This window comes from Entelurus aequoreus, linkage group LG06 (assembly GCF_033978785.1).
Source record: "Entelurus aequoreus isolate RoL-2023_Sb linkage group LG06, RoL_Eaeq_v1.1, whole genome shotgun sequence".
Lineage (NCBI taxonomy): Eukaryota > Metazoa > Chordata > Actinopteri > Syngnathiformes > Syngnathidae > Entelurus > Entelurus aequoreus.
Genome location: NC_084736.1, coordinates 7851888 through 7866887, shown reverse-complemented (window position 1 = coordinate 7866887; position 15000 = coordinate 7851888). Strand labels below are relative to the sequence as shown.

The window sequence follows — 15000 nt, the reverse complement described above, 5'->3', positions numbered from 1 at the left end:
TTTTTTTGTCATAAAGAAATACAATCATGTGTGCTTACGGACTGTATCCCTGCAGACTGTATTGATTTATATTGATATATTGTGTTTTTATGTTGATTTAATTAAAAAAAAAAACTATAATAATTTTTGTTTTTTTTGTCATAAAGAAATACAATCATGTGTGCTTACGGACTGTATCCCTGCAGACTGTATTGATTTATATTGATATATTGTGTTGTTATGTTGATTTAATTAAAAAATAATAATAATAATAATAATTTTTGTTTTTTTTTGTCATAAAGAAATACAATCATGTGTGCTTATGGACTGTATCCCTGCAGACTGTATTGATTTATATTGATATATTGTGTTTTTATGTTGATTTAATTAAAAAAAAAATATATAATAATAATTTTTGTTTTTTTTGTCATAAAGAAATACAATCATGTGTGCTTACGGACTGTATCCCTGCAGACTGTATTGATTTATATTGATATATTGTGTTTTTATGTTGATTTAATTTTTAAAAAAAAATAAAATAATAATTTTAGTTTTTTTTGTCATAAAGAAATACAATCATGTGTGCTTATGGACTGTATCCCTGCAGACTGTATTGATTTATATTGATATATTGTGTTTTTATGTTGATTTAATTTTTAAAAAAAAAAAAAAATAATAATTTTTGTTTTTTTTGTCATAAAGAAATACAATCATGTGTGCTTACGGACTGTATCCCTGCAGACTGTATTGATTTATATTGATATATTGTGTTTTTATGTTGATTTAATTTTAAAAAAAAATAATAATAATAATTTTTGTTTTTTTTGTCATAAAGAAATACAATCATGTGTGCTTACGGACTGTATCCCTACAGACTGTATTGATTTATATTGATATATAATGTATATATTGTGTTTTTTATGTTGATTTAATAAAAATTTAAAAAAAAAAAAAAAAAAAAATTTTTTTTAATTTCTTGTGCGGCCGCGGCCCGGTACCAATCGGTCCACGGACCGGTACCGGGCCGCGGCCCGATTGGTTGGGGACCACTGCTGTAGACCACAAGGAAGTCCGGTCAAAGTGTACATGAACGTATGCGTCAATACTCCTACTTTTCCTGTTGATGGCTTGTTTTCATACACCGGTGCCACGTGTGGTAATTACGGCCTTATAACAAGATTAGGATCAAGGCAGGCCGATTAGGCAGGAGCATGTACTCTTCTGCATAGCGAGGTGTTGTGTCTGAGGGAGTGAACCCAAACCCAACACCAAAAAGTGACTTAGTTGTACACTTGACTGTAATGTCAGCACTGCAGTCAGTGCACAGCTGGAGAGCGACAATTCTAATGAGTGAGTATGAAAGCGGCGACAACTGGAAGGTATTAAAGGCCGCCGACATTCATCTCGAAGCCACTTTCCTCGGTCGTCTTTTTTGTGGTCTTCTGTGTTTCTGCACCACTGAAACACAACTTCCTCTCGTCTAAATACTCCATCTCCACCGGGGGTGTTAGTCTTTTAGTTTTCCGTTCAGGCCCGCCCATGTCCTCCCTCGCGTGTGGGCAATCGTTCATGGTAATAACGCTGCATTGCCTTTTTTCACCTACACTAGTACCTAGGGCTGGGCGATACGGCCTTTTATTAATCTCTCCATATTTTTAGGCCATGTCACGATACACCATATATATCTCCATATTTTGCCTTTAGCCTTGATTGAACACTTGATGCATATAATCACAGTAGGGATGTGCGTATCGATCCTGTGGTATCGATATATCGATACTCACACGCTACTCATTTGGCATGACTTTTCTGAAAAAAGTATCGATATAAACCAAAAAACGGCGTGTGGGGGGTGCAAGCATGACTTTCAGATGTTTTTGATGACTTACTTAAGTTACTATGTGCTGGGACACCCCTGTATACCTGGCAGAGTATAGAGCTGGCCCAGTCACGTGACAGGAGACAGTGAATGAGCGTGGTCAACGTGCAACACACACACAGCCAGCCGACAGCGATGCAGCCAGGCATATCCAGTGTTGTCCAATTGTTGACTTAAAACAGGCATTGTTTTTGTTTGTTTTTTAGTAATGTTTACTGAATATTTTTGTTTAAATGATTATCCTAAATTCAAATAATTTCCACACAGGGGAATTTACTGTTAGTTGAAAATTGCTTGAGTATTTAAAACAAGATAAGAAAGAGATACAATTTGGAGATTGTTCATCTTTGCATTACAGTTGTATTTTTTTCCAAGAAAATCTTGAATATATGATTGAATGTGATTTTGGTTTTAATCTGTAACATGATTTCTTACATTTCGAAAACATTAGCCTACCGTATTTCATATTTCATTAATTGCTAATTACATCACAAACTTTAAAAAAATAACTGCAGCTTCTTGCAATTCGGATTTGACTGTTAATTGGAAAGCCCTAATATTTAATTATTATTATATATAATATATAGTTATTATTATATATAATATTTAATTTATTTTTCATATTTATGTTATTTATTTTAATTTTACTTTTATTATATATTGACCATAATAAATGTGGTATAAATGGTCTGTATTTGTCTTGTGATTTGTCTTAAATAATAACAATAGTAATAATATTTTTGACTGACAAAAAATTGCCAATAAGAAATTATTGGTATCGGTATCGATGAAAATGCAAGAAAAAGTATCGGTATCGTATCGAATCCTAAAAGTGTGGTATCGCCCACCCCTACATCACAGCAGTATGATGATTCTATGTGTCTACATTAAAACATTCTTCTTCATACTGCATTAATATATGCTACTTTTAAACTTTCATGCAGAGAGGGAAATCACAACTAAAAGTGTATTTATTAAACAGTTATTAAGCAGTGGCACAAACATTCATGTCATTTCAAAACAGAAAGTGCAAGATTGTCAGAGACATTTTAAAACAAGCTATTAGTGCACTTTAGTGCAGGATGTCACTTAGATCAGTGGTCCCCAACCACCGGGCCGCGGCCCGCTACCTGTCCGTGGACCGATTGGTACCGGGCCGCGGCCGCACAAGAAATAAAATAAAATAAAAATTTTAAAAAAATTGTTTTAACTAAATCAACATAAAAACACAATATATACATTATATATCAATATAAATCAATACAGTCTGCAGGGATACAGTCCGTAAGCACACATGACTGAATTTCTTTATGACAAAAAAAAAAAAAAAAAATTTTTTTTACGACATATCAAAACAACACAGCCCTTTGAGACACTTGTGATTCAGGGCTATATAAATAAACATTGATTGATTGATTGATTGATTGAACCAGGCCTGGCCCTAACCAATATGGCGCCCTGGGTGGCGCCCCCCCACATCGGCAGTGAAGTGTATATACTCACAAGAAACCGAATAGCTTTGTCTTTGACCTTTTTTTTTTTACTTAAAGAAAGCAAATTAACAATCAGAATAGTTAACAAGATAAACAAAAATATGAATAAATAAATGAATACAAAAAATAAAAAAATTAATATATGAAATACAATATTTTTTACATACATAAACACAAAATAAAACGTGTCAACAAGTTGCATAAAATAAATTAAAAATAAAATATAAATAAGGCACTGCACAAAACAAGATATCAAACCAGTATGACTTTAACAACTATATTACAAAAAAAGGGGATCCTACAGAGTTCTCTATTTGTGCTTTTTAATATTGCATTAACTAGAATGACTTACAAATGACTGTACACCAGGGAGTACTGTAATTACCTAACGTTACATTATTATTTTCCATAACAATTTAGCCCCCTCCACAATATTAACTCGACGTTAAAACAGAACTAGCTATTTATTGATTAGCAATTGCCGAATCATGTAACATTAGCTTAAAGCCAGGTTACTATCACATTCTGTAACAGACAAATAATTTCATGTAGGCTAACGTTACCTACCTGCTACCTCTGTCTTTTTCTCGTTTCTCCTCTGCTTTTCTCTTTTTTCTTCCCTGGGCACCTGACAGTTTTGGCCGTTTTGACATCTTGTGTAGTTTTTTGATGTGGTGACGTCCAAAAAGAGTCATGATACGGGAAGGGAGGGGGCGCATCGTGCGCGGGGGGGGGGGCGTAATGTTGTAACAAATAATATTTCTATTAAATAGGCTTTACTTTGCATTTTAATTAACGTGGGATTATTTTTTGTATTTAGAAATAATACCAACTTTTTTTTTCTTTTTTTTTTCTCCAACATTTGTGGCACTGGCGTGGCGCCCACTGATGGACGGCGCCCTTAGCATTTGCCTATACGGCCTATGCCACGGGCCGGCCCTGGATTGAACACTAAATTAAAGTGCACTTTTTGTACAGAACGCCACTACAATAGTTAAAAACAAATAACGTGCACTTTTGTTCATGATGTCACACAAGATATTTCAATAAGTGTCACATAAAAATTAGCTGCATATCAAATAGTGTATGTCCTTCGCTATGTGGTAGGTTCCTGCGGACGTTATCTCCTTCGGTTGTTGACTATTTTTTTTTCATACGGTGTTGATCTGGAAAAAGTTACTTCGGCATTTTGCAACGGAGATGTTGACATGCAGAGTTTCAAGCACTCTTCATTCTCTAGCGGGTGACTTTTCAAATGATGCTACAAATTAGCAGTGGTGCTACTTTTTGTAGCAATGCTTTTGCCACATAAATGTTCAACATCTTCCCGCTTGAAGCCAAACTCCCGCCAGACAATGGACCCCCTGCTGTTTTTCTTGGGAATTAATTCTTCGTCCATTTGTTACCAGATTCGCACCTTCCCTCTCTCGTATCACCACTCGCAATAAGTGATTATTACATTTTAACAGAAGTGTAGATGGAACATGTTGAAACAGAAAATAAGCAGATATTAACAGTAAATTAACAAGTAGATTAATATTTCCTTTTTACAGCTTGTCCTTTTATAATGCTGACAAAATAATAGGTGTATAAATGACACAATATGTTACTGCATATGTCAGCTGACTAATTAGGAGCCTTGGTTTGTTTACTTACTACTAAAAGACAAGTTGTCTAGTATGTTCACTATTTTATTTAAGGACAAACTTGCAATAATAAACATATGTTTAATGTACCCTAAGATTTTTTGTTAAAATAAAGCCACTTTTTGTGGTCCCCTTTTATTTAGAAAAGTATCAAAGTATCGAAATACATTTTGGTACCGGTACCAAAATATTGGTATCAGGACAACCCGAGTGTGCCCAAGTGTGCTACTGAGGTAGCATCTCTGTTTTATTAGATGTTATATTTGTTCTACCAAATAATGTTTTTGATTACAGATCTATTTAAAAAAAAAAAAAAATTTAGCATTGCAATAGCCTTTCAAAAATATTCTATCCACCGATCTATTATAAATGTATTTTCTGTATTAGTTTTTTGTGTTTTGTGTTAATTTTTTTAAACATTTTTTCCAGTGGAAATTGGCAAAATTTGCACGTGTGATCAATATATACGCCAATACAATGTTTGCGTAAAGAATTATCTACCAGAATTCTCTAAAGCCCCATGTAATGTCTTTTATCATATGTATTTATTGTTTATTAGATTTTACACTACCGTTCAAAAGTTTGGGGTCACCCAAACAATTTTGTGGAATAGCCTTCATTTCTAAGAACAAGAATAGACTGTCGAGTTTCAGATGAAAGTTCTCTTTTTCTGGCCATTTTGAGCGTTTAATTGACCCCACAAATGTGATGCTCCAGAAACTCAATCTGCTCAAAGGAAGGTCAGTTTTGTAGCTTCTGTAACGAGCTAAAGTGTTTTCAGATGTGTGAACATGATTGCACAAGGGTTTTCTAATCATCAATTAGCCTTCTGAGCCAATGAGCAAACACATTGTACCGTTAGAACACTGGAGTGATAGTTGCTGGAAATGGGCCTCTATACACCTATGTAGATATGGCACCAAAAACCAGACATTTGCAGCTAGAATAGTCATTTACCACATTAGCAATGTATAGAGTGTATTTCTTTCAAGTTAAGACTAGTTTAAAGTTATCTTCATTGAAAAGTACAGTGCTTTTCCTTCAAAAATAAGGACATTTCAATGTGACCCCAAAATTTTGAACGGTAGTGTATATACGTTTGTAAATACAGATTTCCTTCCCATCTAATTACTTTTTTCATTTTGTTGTACATATTTCTGTGTTACAAGAGCCTTTACAAATATATTTTTTTAATTCTCTCATATTTTTTGTTAAATTTATATTTTTTTTCAGTATGTTTGTTAGATTTATTTCATTACATATGTATTCTATTCATTATTTAGTTTCAGATTTATTTTATGAATGTTGAACATTGCAGGAGCTTTTTAATATATTTCAATTATTTTCATCTCACACTCAAATATTCTTTTTTTTTTTTTTTTAATAATTCAGTCTTTTAAAATTGAATACCATATTTTACCATATATTTTTCATAAGTCGCTCTGGAGTATAAGTCGCACCGGCCGAAAATGCATAATAAAGAAGGAAAAAAACATATATAAGTCGCACTGGAGTATAAGTCGCATTTTTGGGGGAAATTTATTTGATAAAAGCCAACACCAAGAATAGACATTTGAAAGGCAATTTAAAATAAATAAAGAATAGTGAACAACAGGCTGAATAAGTGTACGTTATATGAGGCATAAATAACCAACTGAGAACGTGCCTGGTATGTTAACGTAACATATTATGGTAAGAGTAATTCAAATAACTATAACATATAGATCAGGGGTCACCAACCTTTTTGAAAGCAAGAGCTACTTCTTGGGTAGTGATTAATGCGAAGGGCTACCAGTTTGATACACACTTAAATAAATTGCCAGAAATAGCCAATTTGCTCAATTTACCTTTAACTCTATGTTATTAATAATAATTAATGATATTTACACTTAATTGAATGGTTTAAAAGAGGAGAAAACACGAAAAAAATGACAATTAAATTTTGAAACATAGTTTATCTTCAATTTTGACTCTTTAAAATTCAAAATTCAACCGAAAAAAAGAAGAGAAAAACTAGCTAATTCGAATCTTTTTGAAAAAATAAAAAAAAGAATTTATGGAACATCATTAGTAATTTTTCCTGATTAAGATTAATTTTAGAATTTTGATGACATGTTTTAAATAGGTTAAAATCCAATCTGCACTTTGTTAGAATATATAACAAATTGGACCAAGCTATATTTCTAAAAAAGACAAATCATTATTTCTTCTAGATTTTCCAGAACAAAAATGTTTAAAGAAATTCAAAAGACTTTGAAATAAGATTTAAATTTGATTCTACAGATTTTCTAGATTTGCCAGAATATTTGTTTTGAATTTTAATCATAATAAGTTTGAAGAAATATTTCACAAATATTCTTCGTTGAAAAAACAGAAGCTAAAATGAAGAATTAAATTAAAATGTATTTATTATTCTTTACAATAAAAAAAATAAATTTACTTGAACATTGATTTAAATGGTCAGGAAAGAAGACGAAGGCATTTAAAAGGTAAAAAGGTATTTGTGTTTAAAAATCCTAAAATAATTTTTAAGGTTGTATTTTTTCTCTAAAATTGTCTTTCTGAAAGTTATAAGAAGCAAAGTAAAAAAAAATAAGAATTTATTTAAACAAGTGAAGACCAAGTCTTTAAAATATTTTCTTGGATTTTCAAATTCTATTTGAGTTTTGTCTCTCAGAATTAAAAATGTCGGGCAAAGTGAGACCAGCTTGCTAGTAAATAAATAAAATTTCAAAAATAGAGGCAGCTCACTGGTAAGTGCTGCTATTTGAGCTATTTTTAGAACAGGCCAGCGGGCTACTCATCTGGTCCTTATGGGCTACCTGGTGCCCGCGGGCACCGCGTTGGTGACCCCTGATATAGAACATGCTATACCGGGGGTCGGCAACCCGCGGCTCTAGAGCCGCATGCGGCTCTTTAGCGCCGCCCTAGTGGCTCTCTGGAGATTTTTCAAAAATGTATGAAGAATGGAAAAAGATGAGGGGGAAAAAAATCTATTTTTTTGTTTTAGTATGGTTTCTGTAGGAGGACAAACATGACACAAACCTCCCTAATTGTTATAAAGCACACTGTTTGTATTAAACATGCTTCACCGATTCGAGTATTTGGCGAGCGCCGTTTTGTCCTACTCATTTTGGCGGTCCTTGAACTCACCTTAGTTTGTTTACATGTATTACTTTCTCCGACTTTCTAGGACGTGTTTTATGCCACTTCTTTTTCTGTCTCATTTTGTCCAGCACACTTTTAACGTTGTGCATGAATACTCAAAGGTGAGTTTTGTTGATGTTATTGACTTGTGTGGAGTGCTAATCAGACATATTTGGTCACTGCATGACTGCAAGCTAATCGATGCTAACATGCTATTTAGGCTAGCTATATGTACATATTGCATCATTATGCCTCATTCGTAGCTATATTTGAGGTCATTTAGTTTACTTTAAGTCCTCTTAATTAAATGTATATCTCATGACACACTGTCTGTATGTAATATAGCTTTTAATTTTTTGTGGCTCCAGACAGATTTGTTTTTGTATTTTTGGTCCAATATGGCTCTTTCAACATTTTGGGTTGCCGACCCCTGCGCTATACGTTTACCAAACAATCTATCACTCCTAATCGCTAAATCCCATGAAATCTTATACGTCTAGTCTCTTACGTGAATGAGCTAAATAATATTATTTGATATTTTACGCTAATGTGTTAATCATTACACACATAAGTCGCTCCTGAGTATAAGTCGCACCCCCGGCCAAACTATGAAAAAAACTGCCACTTATAGTCCGAAAAATACGGTATATGTTTTTATTTTATATTCATTCAACTGGGGTCCAAATACAGGTAAATGTGTCTGATTTATTTTAATGCATTACAAGAAAGGGCATTGCTTTCAAATCAAGTGCTTTTTGAAAATGGAATTATGTTGCATTTAAAGACCTTTAAAAGGATTTTTGTTGTTGTTGACAGAGCAAGAACTTGCCAAAAATATTGGTATCGGGACAACCCGAGCGTGCCCAGGTGTGAGTTTGTCTGAAGAGAAATGATTTTTGGCAGACTTCTGTCATCCATTGGCTGGGATTAATTAGCCCTCCCCATCCAAAGTGTTACACAGCAGGTGGCCGTCCTGTAAAGCTTGTCACTCCCGCCGATCTGGGTTGCCACTGTGGGGCTAATCCCACATGGGAACAGCGAGGAGGACGCCTAAGCATTCTCCTCGGTGAATATGCAATTTTGACTTCTGCTTCCAGTCCAATATGGCGAGAGAAGAGAAGAGAGAGCATGGTGGCGTGCAGACGCAGTAGTGCGGCGTATTGTGAACTAGAAACTTATCAGTTGTCTTTCTGAGCGCATCCGCACGCGTGATGTTGATGTACTCTTTCTCAGCCCACGAAGCCGACCTGGCGCTCTGCCGCTGCGAAGACGGCGTGGAGACGGCCCTGCAGTACGCCAAGATGTGGTGCCGCTACGCCAAAGACCTCCTGGCCTGGATGGAGAAGAGGATCAACTTGGGTGAGTGCAGATTTATATGAGCTAAAGCTTTGGGATGTTTGGCTATTACGACCAAAAATGATTGACGTACGGAGTTGGTTCTAACCCCGACTGAGCGTGTGATGATCTAGAAAGCAGGTTTGGATGTCAAGTTCAAGGCATGACTGATAGCGACGCAGAGGGAACACTCCGGAAGGATTAGAGCAGGGATTAGCAGCAGGGTTGTTGGAGGTGACATCAGCATTATTCTACTACTGTTCATTACATAGTCTTTTTTGGACTTTTTAAGTTATATTTTTTGGTTGGTTTCATTTGATTGTTCATACCAGGCCTGGGCAAATGAAGGCTCATTAAGATTTTCAATCTGGCCCGCCAGACATTCCCTAATTTTGAGATCTTTAAGATGGAAAGTGTAGCTGCCATTATGATGTGCACTGATGTTTTCTAATTACCGTAAGTCTTCAACTATACAAAGTAGGGTTGTCCCGATACCAATATTTTGGTACAGGTACCAAAATTATTTTGATACTTTTCGGTACTTTTCTTAATAAAGGGGACCACAAAAAATGGCATTATTGGCTTTATTTTAACAAAAAATCTTAGGGTACATTAAACATATGTTTATTATTGCAAGTTTGTCCTTAAATAAATAATAATAATAATAATATATTTTATTTGTAAAAAAAGCACTTTACATTGAGTAAACAACCTCAAAGTGCTACAGTGTATAAAATAAAAATAAAATAAGAATTAAAAAAAAAAAAAAAAAAAAAAAGATTTAAAAAAATTAATTAAAATAAAAACTAGAACAGCCAAATAGCTAAACTAGTATGCATAAATCTAAAAAAAAGCTTAAAAAATAAAAATAGGGTTTTTAAGCCTTTTTTAAAAGCATCCACAGTCTGTGGTGCCCTCAGGTGGTCAGGGAGAGCGTTCCACAGACTGGGAACGGTCTCCCATTGTTCGTAGCTTTGTCCTCTGAGGTTGGAGGAGGTTAGCCTGTCCGGTGGATTTGGGGGTGAGTAGTTCTTTGAGGTAGAGGGGGGGCATTTCCATGGAGGCACTGGTGGGTTAGTAGGGAGACTTTGAATTCAATCCTGAGTGGAACAGGAAGCCAGTGAAGGGATTTGAGAGTTGGTGTGATCTGGTCATATTATATTTATATTACAAAATAGAGAACATGCTAGACAACTTGTCTTTTAGTAGTAAGTAAACAAACAAAGACTCCTAATTAGTCTGCTGACATATGCAGTAACATATTGTGTCATTTATACACCTATTATTTTGTACACATTATTAAGGACAAGCTGTAAAAATGGATTATTAATCTACTTGTTCATTTACTGTTAATATCTGCTTACTTTCTCTTTTAACATGTTCTATCTACACTTCTGTTAAAATGTAATAATCACTTATTCTTCTGTTGTTTGATACTTTACATTAGTTTTGGATGATACCACACATTTAGGTATCGATCTGTTACAGGATCATACATTGGTCATATTCAAAGTCCTCATGTGTCCAGGGACATATTTCCTGAGTTTATAAACATAATATACATTTTTTTTAAACAAAATATGTTGTTATGCCAAAAAATATTGACGTAATTGTAATAGTATCGACTAGATACGCACCTGTACTTGAAATCATTACAGTGGATGTTAGGTGTAGATCCACCAATGCCATTTGTTTACATTGTGACGCCGGTGAGCTATTTTATCCTCCTACTGTGTAGTGAAGCATGTTTAGCTATTCCTTGTCCTGCAGGGATGATGCTTGTAAGAAACTTACTATGTCGCCATGGAGACAAGGATTAGTGATTTAGAAGTAGCTAAAACACTGCCTACTGGGGCTGGACGTTAGCTGCTAGCTAGCTAGCTAGCCATGTCTTAAAGCAGCTCTTCCTGAGGGTGTTTCAGTGTTATAACTTCACCTTTATCTTTACTTTTTACGCCAAAATGCGTCCGTTCTCCCTTTTCTGTCTACACACTGTGTCTGCTTGTAAGTACTCTGTGATTTTGCACTGCCGAACATGCTCCTCTGCTCGTAAACCAGCAATGTCATGACGTGACGACGAAAGAGGAGCGGGGGGTTGGCAGACCGGTATAGTACCAAATATGATTCATTAGTATGGCGGTACTATACTAATACCGGTATGCCGTACAACCCTAATGCAAAGTATTTCAATGGTAGTTACTATGGTAATCTAATTAGTTACTATGGTAATCTAAATCCCAGCAGTTCAGACCAGGCACCAAGCAGTGTGGGTGGGGAGCGTTTCCACCGAGTGTTTCTAGAGCTGCCAGCCTGAAATGCGGGTGTCAGGGACAGACGCGGAAGGAGATTTTTACAACAAAGTTCTAAAGCTTAGTGACATATCAGATAGTAGGTGGGGTTTATTTTGTACCCTTCGCGTTGATATTTCGATGTGTTTGTTGCATTTTTGTCGCGTTTCGCTTGATTGTAAAATATGTCGATCGAGAGGGGGTGTGACTTTTGTCAATATTCAGTGTTTTATCCCTCATAGAAAAAAATAAAGTTCCATTGCGTTTTTTAAGGCGGTCTGTCATAATGTTTTTAGCATTCAATCCGACATTATTTTGAGTTTTTGTATTAGTTGGGTGGTCAAAAAAATTGCCCATGACTGGTTTACACAATTATGAATTGGCCAATTTTCACACGGACTGTGTACATCAGGGGTGTCCAAACTTTTTCCACTGAGGGCCGCACACGGAAAAATTTAAGCATGTGGGGGCCATTTTGATATTTTTCATTTTCAAAATATATGGATTTTTTATTTATTTTACCTTTAGGGGTCCCGGGGACCATAAAGGGTCTCAGTCATTAAAATGTTAAAAATAAGTCAGATTATTATTATTTTTTTAAATTGTTTAACACTTACAGTAAATCTCTGTCAACTTCAAGTTGATATAAATTAATACAAATTGAAAATTTTTTTTTATGGCTTTTCTGTCAAAAACAACTTAGTTTTTTTATAATAAAACTGAAATATGCAGTATTTAGTAATTAGAGCCCTAAAGGATCAATAATGCAGGACACCATTGATTTTAATTCTTTCATATTTTTGAGTCATCACAGTGAAAAGATAAATAAAAAATCACTAAATATATTTGGGATCCAAAAGGTGCCCCGCTCATAAAGTGATACATTTTTATTAGGTTTTTCTTTTACTTTCAACAATGAGATCAACTTCAGATATATCTGTCCATTTTATGCTGGAACTATTATTTTGTTTGTTTTATGCGCTTTTGTCAAAGAAAACTTTGATGTTTTTATATGGCTACTACTAGAGATGTCCGATAATATCGGCCTGCCGATATATGCGGTAAAACGTAATATCGGAAATTATCGGTATCGTTTTTTTTATTATCGGTATCGTTTTTTTTTTTTTTTTTTTTTTTATTAAATCAACATAAAAAACACAAGATACACTTACAATTAGTGCACCAACCCAAAAAAAAACCTCCCCCATTTACACTCATTCACACAAAAGGGTTGTTTCTTTCTGTTATTAATATTCTGGTTCCTACATTATATATCAATATATATCAATACAGTCTGCAAGGGATACAGTCCGTAAGCACACATGATTGTGCGTGCTGCTGCTCCACTAATAGTACTAACCTTTAACAGTTAATTTTACTCATTTTCATTCATTACTAGTTTCTATGTAACTGTTTTTATATTGTTGTACTATCTTTTTTATTCAAGAAAATGTTTTTAATTTATTTATCTTATTTTACTAATTTTTTTAAAAAGTACCTTATCTTCACCATACCTGGTTGTCCAAATTAGGCATAATAATGTGTTAATTCCACGACCGCATATATCGGTTGATATCGGTATCTGTTGATATCGGTATCGGTAATTAAAGAGTTGGACAATATCGGAATATCGGATATCGGCAAAAAGCCATTATCGGACATCCCTAGCTACTACACAATATATGTAATATTTACCACATAAAACATTTTAAAGTGAAATATTTGAAGTAATTGGAGCCCTGAAAATAATTCATTATAACATGGATTTTTTGACTTTTTTTTTTTTTTTTTGAGCAATGGCAAAAAAATAAAAATAAAGAAAGACAAAAGTAAAAAAAAAAAACAGCCTGCATGGCAGCTTTTGTGTCAACATTGCAACTTTTTATCGTTAGATTTCACCTCATTCCACTTTTTTTAAAGGCCTACTGAAATGAATTTTTTTTTATTTAAACGGGGATAGCAGATCCATTCTATGTGTCATACTTGATCATTTTGCGATATTGACATATTTTTGCTGAAAGGATTTAGTAGAGAACAACGTCGATAAAGTTCGCAACTTTTGGTCTCTGATAAAAAAAAAACCTTGCCCCTACCGGAAGTCGCGTGACGTAGTCAGTTGTTCACTCCCTCATATTTTCCTATTGTTTTCAACGCAGCTAGAGCTATTCGGACCGTGAAAGTGACGATTACCCCATTAATTTGAGCGAGGATGAAAGATTCGTGGACGAGGAACGTTAGAGTGACGGACTAGAATGCAGTGCAATACATATTTTTTTTCGCTCTGACCGTAACTTAGGTACGAGCTGACTCATTGGATTCCACACTCTCTCCTTTTTCTATTGTGGATCACGGATTTGTATTTTAAACCACCTCGGATACTATATCCTCTTGAAAATGAGAGTCGAGAACGCGAAATGGACATTCACAGTGACTTTTATCTCCACGACAATACATCGACGAAGCTCTTTAGCATCTTTAACATGAGCTAACGTGATAGCATCTGTATCAAATGCAGATAGAAACAAAATAAATAAACCCCTGACTGGAAGGATAGACAGAAGATCAACAATACTATTAAACCATGAACATGTAAATACACGGTTAATAGATCTCAGCCTGGCAAAGCTTAACAATGCTGTTGCTAACGACGCTAAGGCTAACTTAGCAACCGGAGCTCACAGAGCTATGATAAAAACATTAGCGCTCCACCTACGCCAGCCAGCCCTCATCTGCTTTGCTCAGCAACACCCGTGCTCACCTGCGTTCCAGCGATTGACGGCGCAACGAAGGACTTCGCCAGATCATCCGTGCGGTGGGTCTGCTAGCATCGGCTAGGCGTCTGCTAGCATCGGCTAGGCGTCTGCTAGCATCGGCTAGGCGTCTGCTATCCGAGTAAGTGGTCCTTGTGTTGCTACAGCCACCTACAACGTTCTTCTTTGCAGCCTCCATTGTTCATTAAACAAATTGCAAAAGATTCACCAACACAGATGTCCAGAATACTGTGGAATTATGAAATGAAAACAGAGCTTTTTTGTATTGTATTCAATGGAGAAGGCAAATGGCCCCCGGGCCGCACTTTGGACACCCCTGGTGTACATGGACTAAGGTAAAATTAAATTACATTTAATGCATTTTTTCAGTGAGTCCATTTTTATTTCGTAATCTTTTCAATATCCGTCCATTTTCTTTACTGCTTAATCTCATTCGGGCCACATGTAAATTGGAGCCAACAT

The 15000-nt window shown here is 35.0% G+C and overlaps 1 protein-coding gene across 1 annotated transcript in view; it reads left to right on the top strand.

Annotated features, from left to right (window-relative positions):
* Positions 1-15000, top strand: part of LOC133651801 (GEM-interacting protein-like) — a 64402-nt gene that overhangs the window by 14646 nt on the left and 34756 nt on the right. The window contains exon 5 of the mRNA XM_062049933.1: positions 9378-9503. Coding sequence (XP_061905917.1) covers positions 9378-9503 — 126 coding nt within the window. The remainder of the gene's footprint in view (positions 1-9377; positions 9504-15000) is intronic.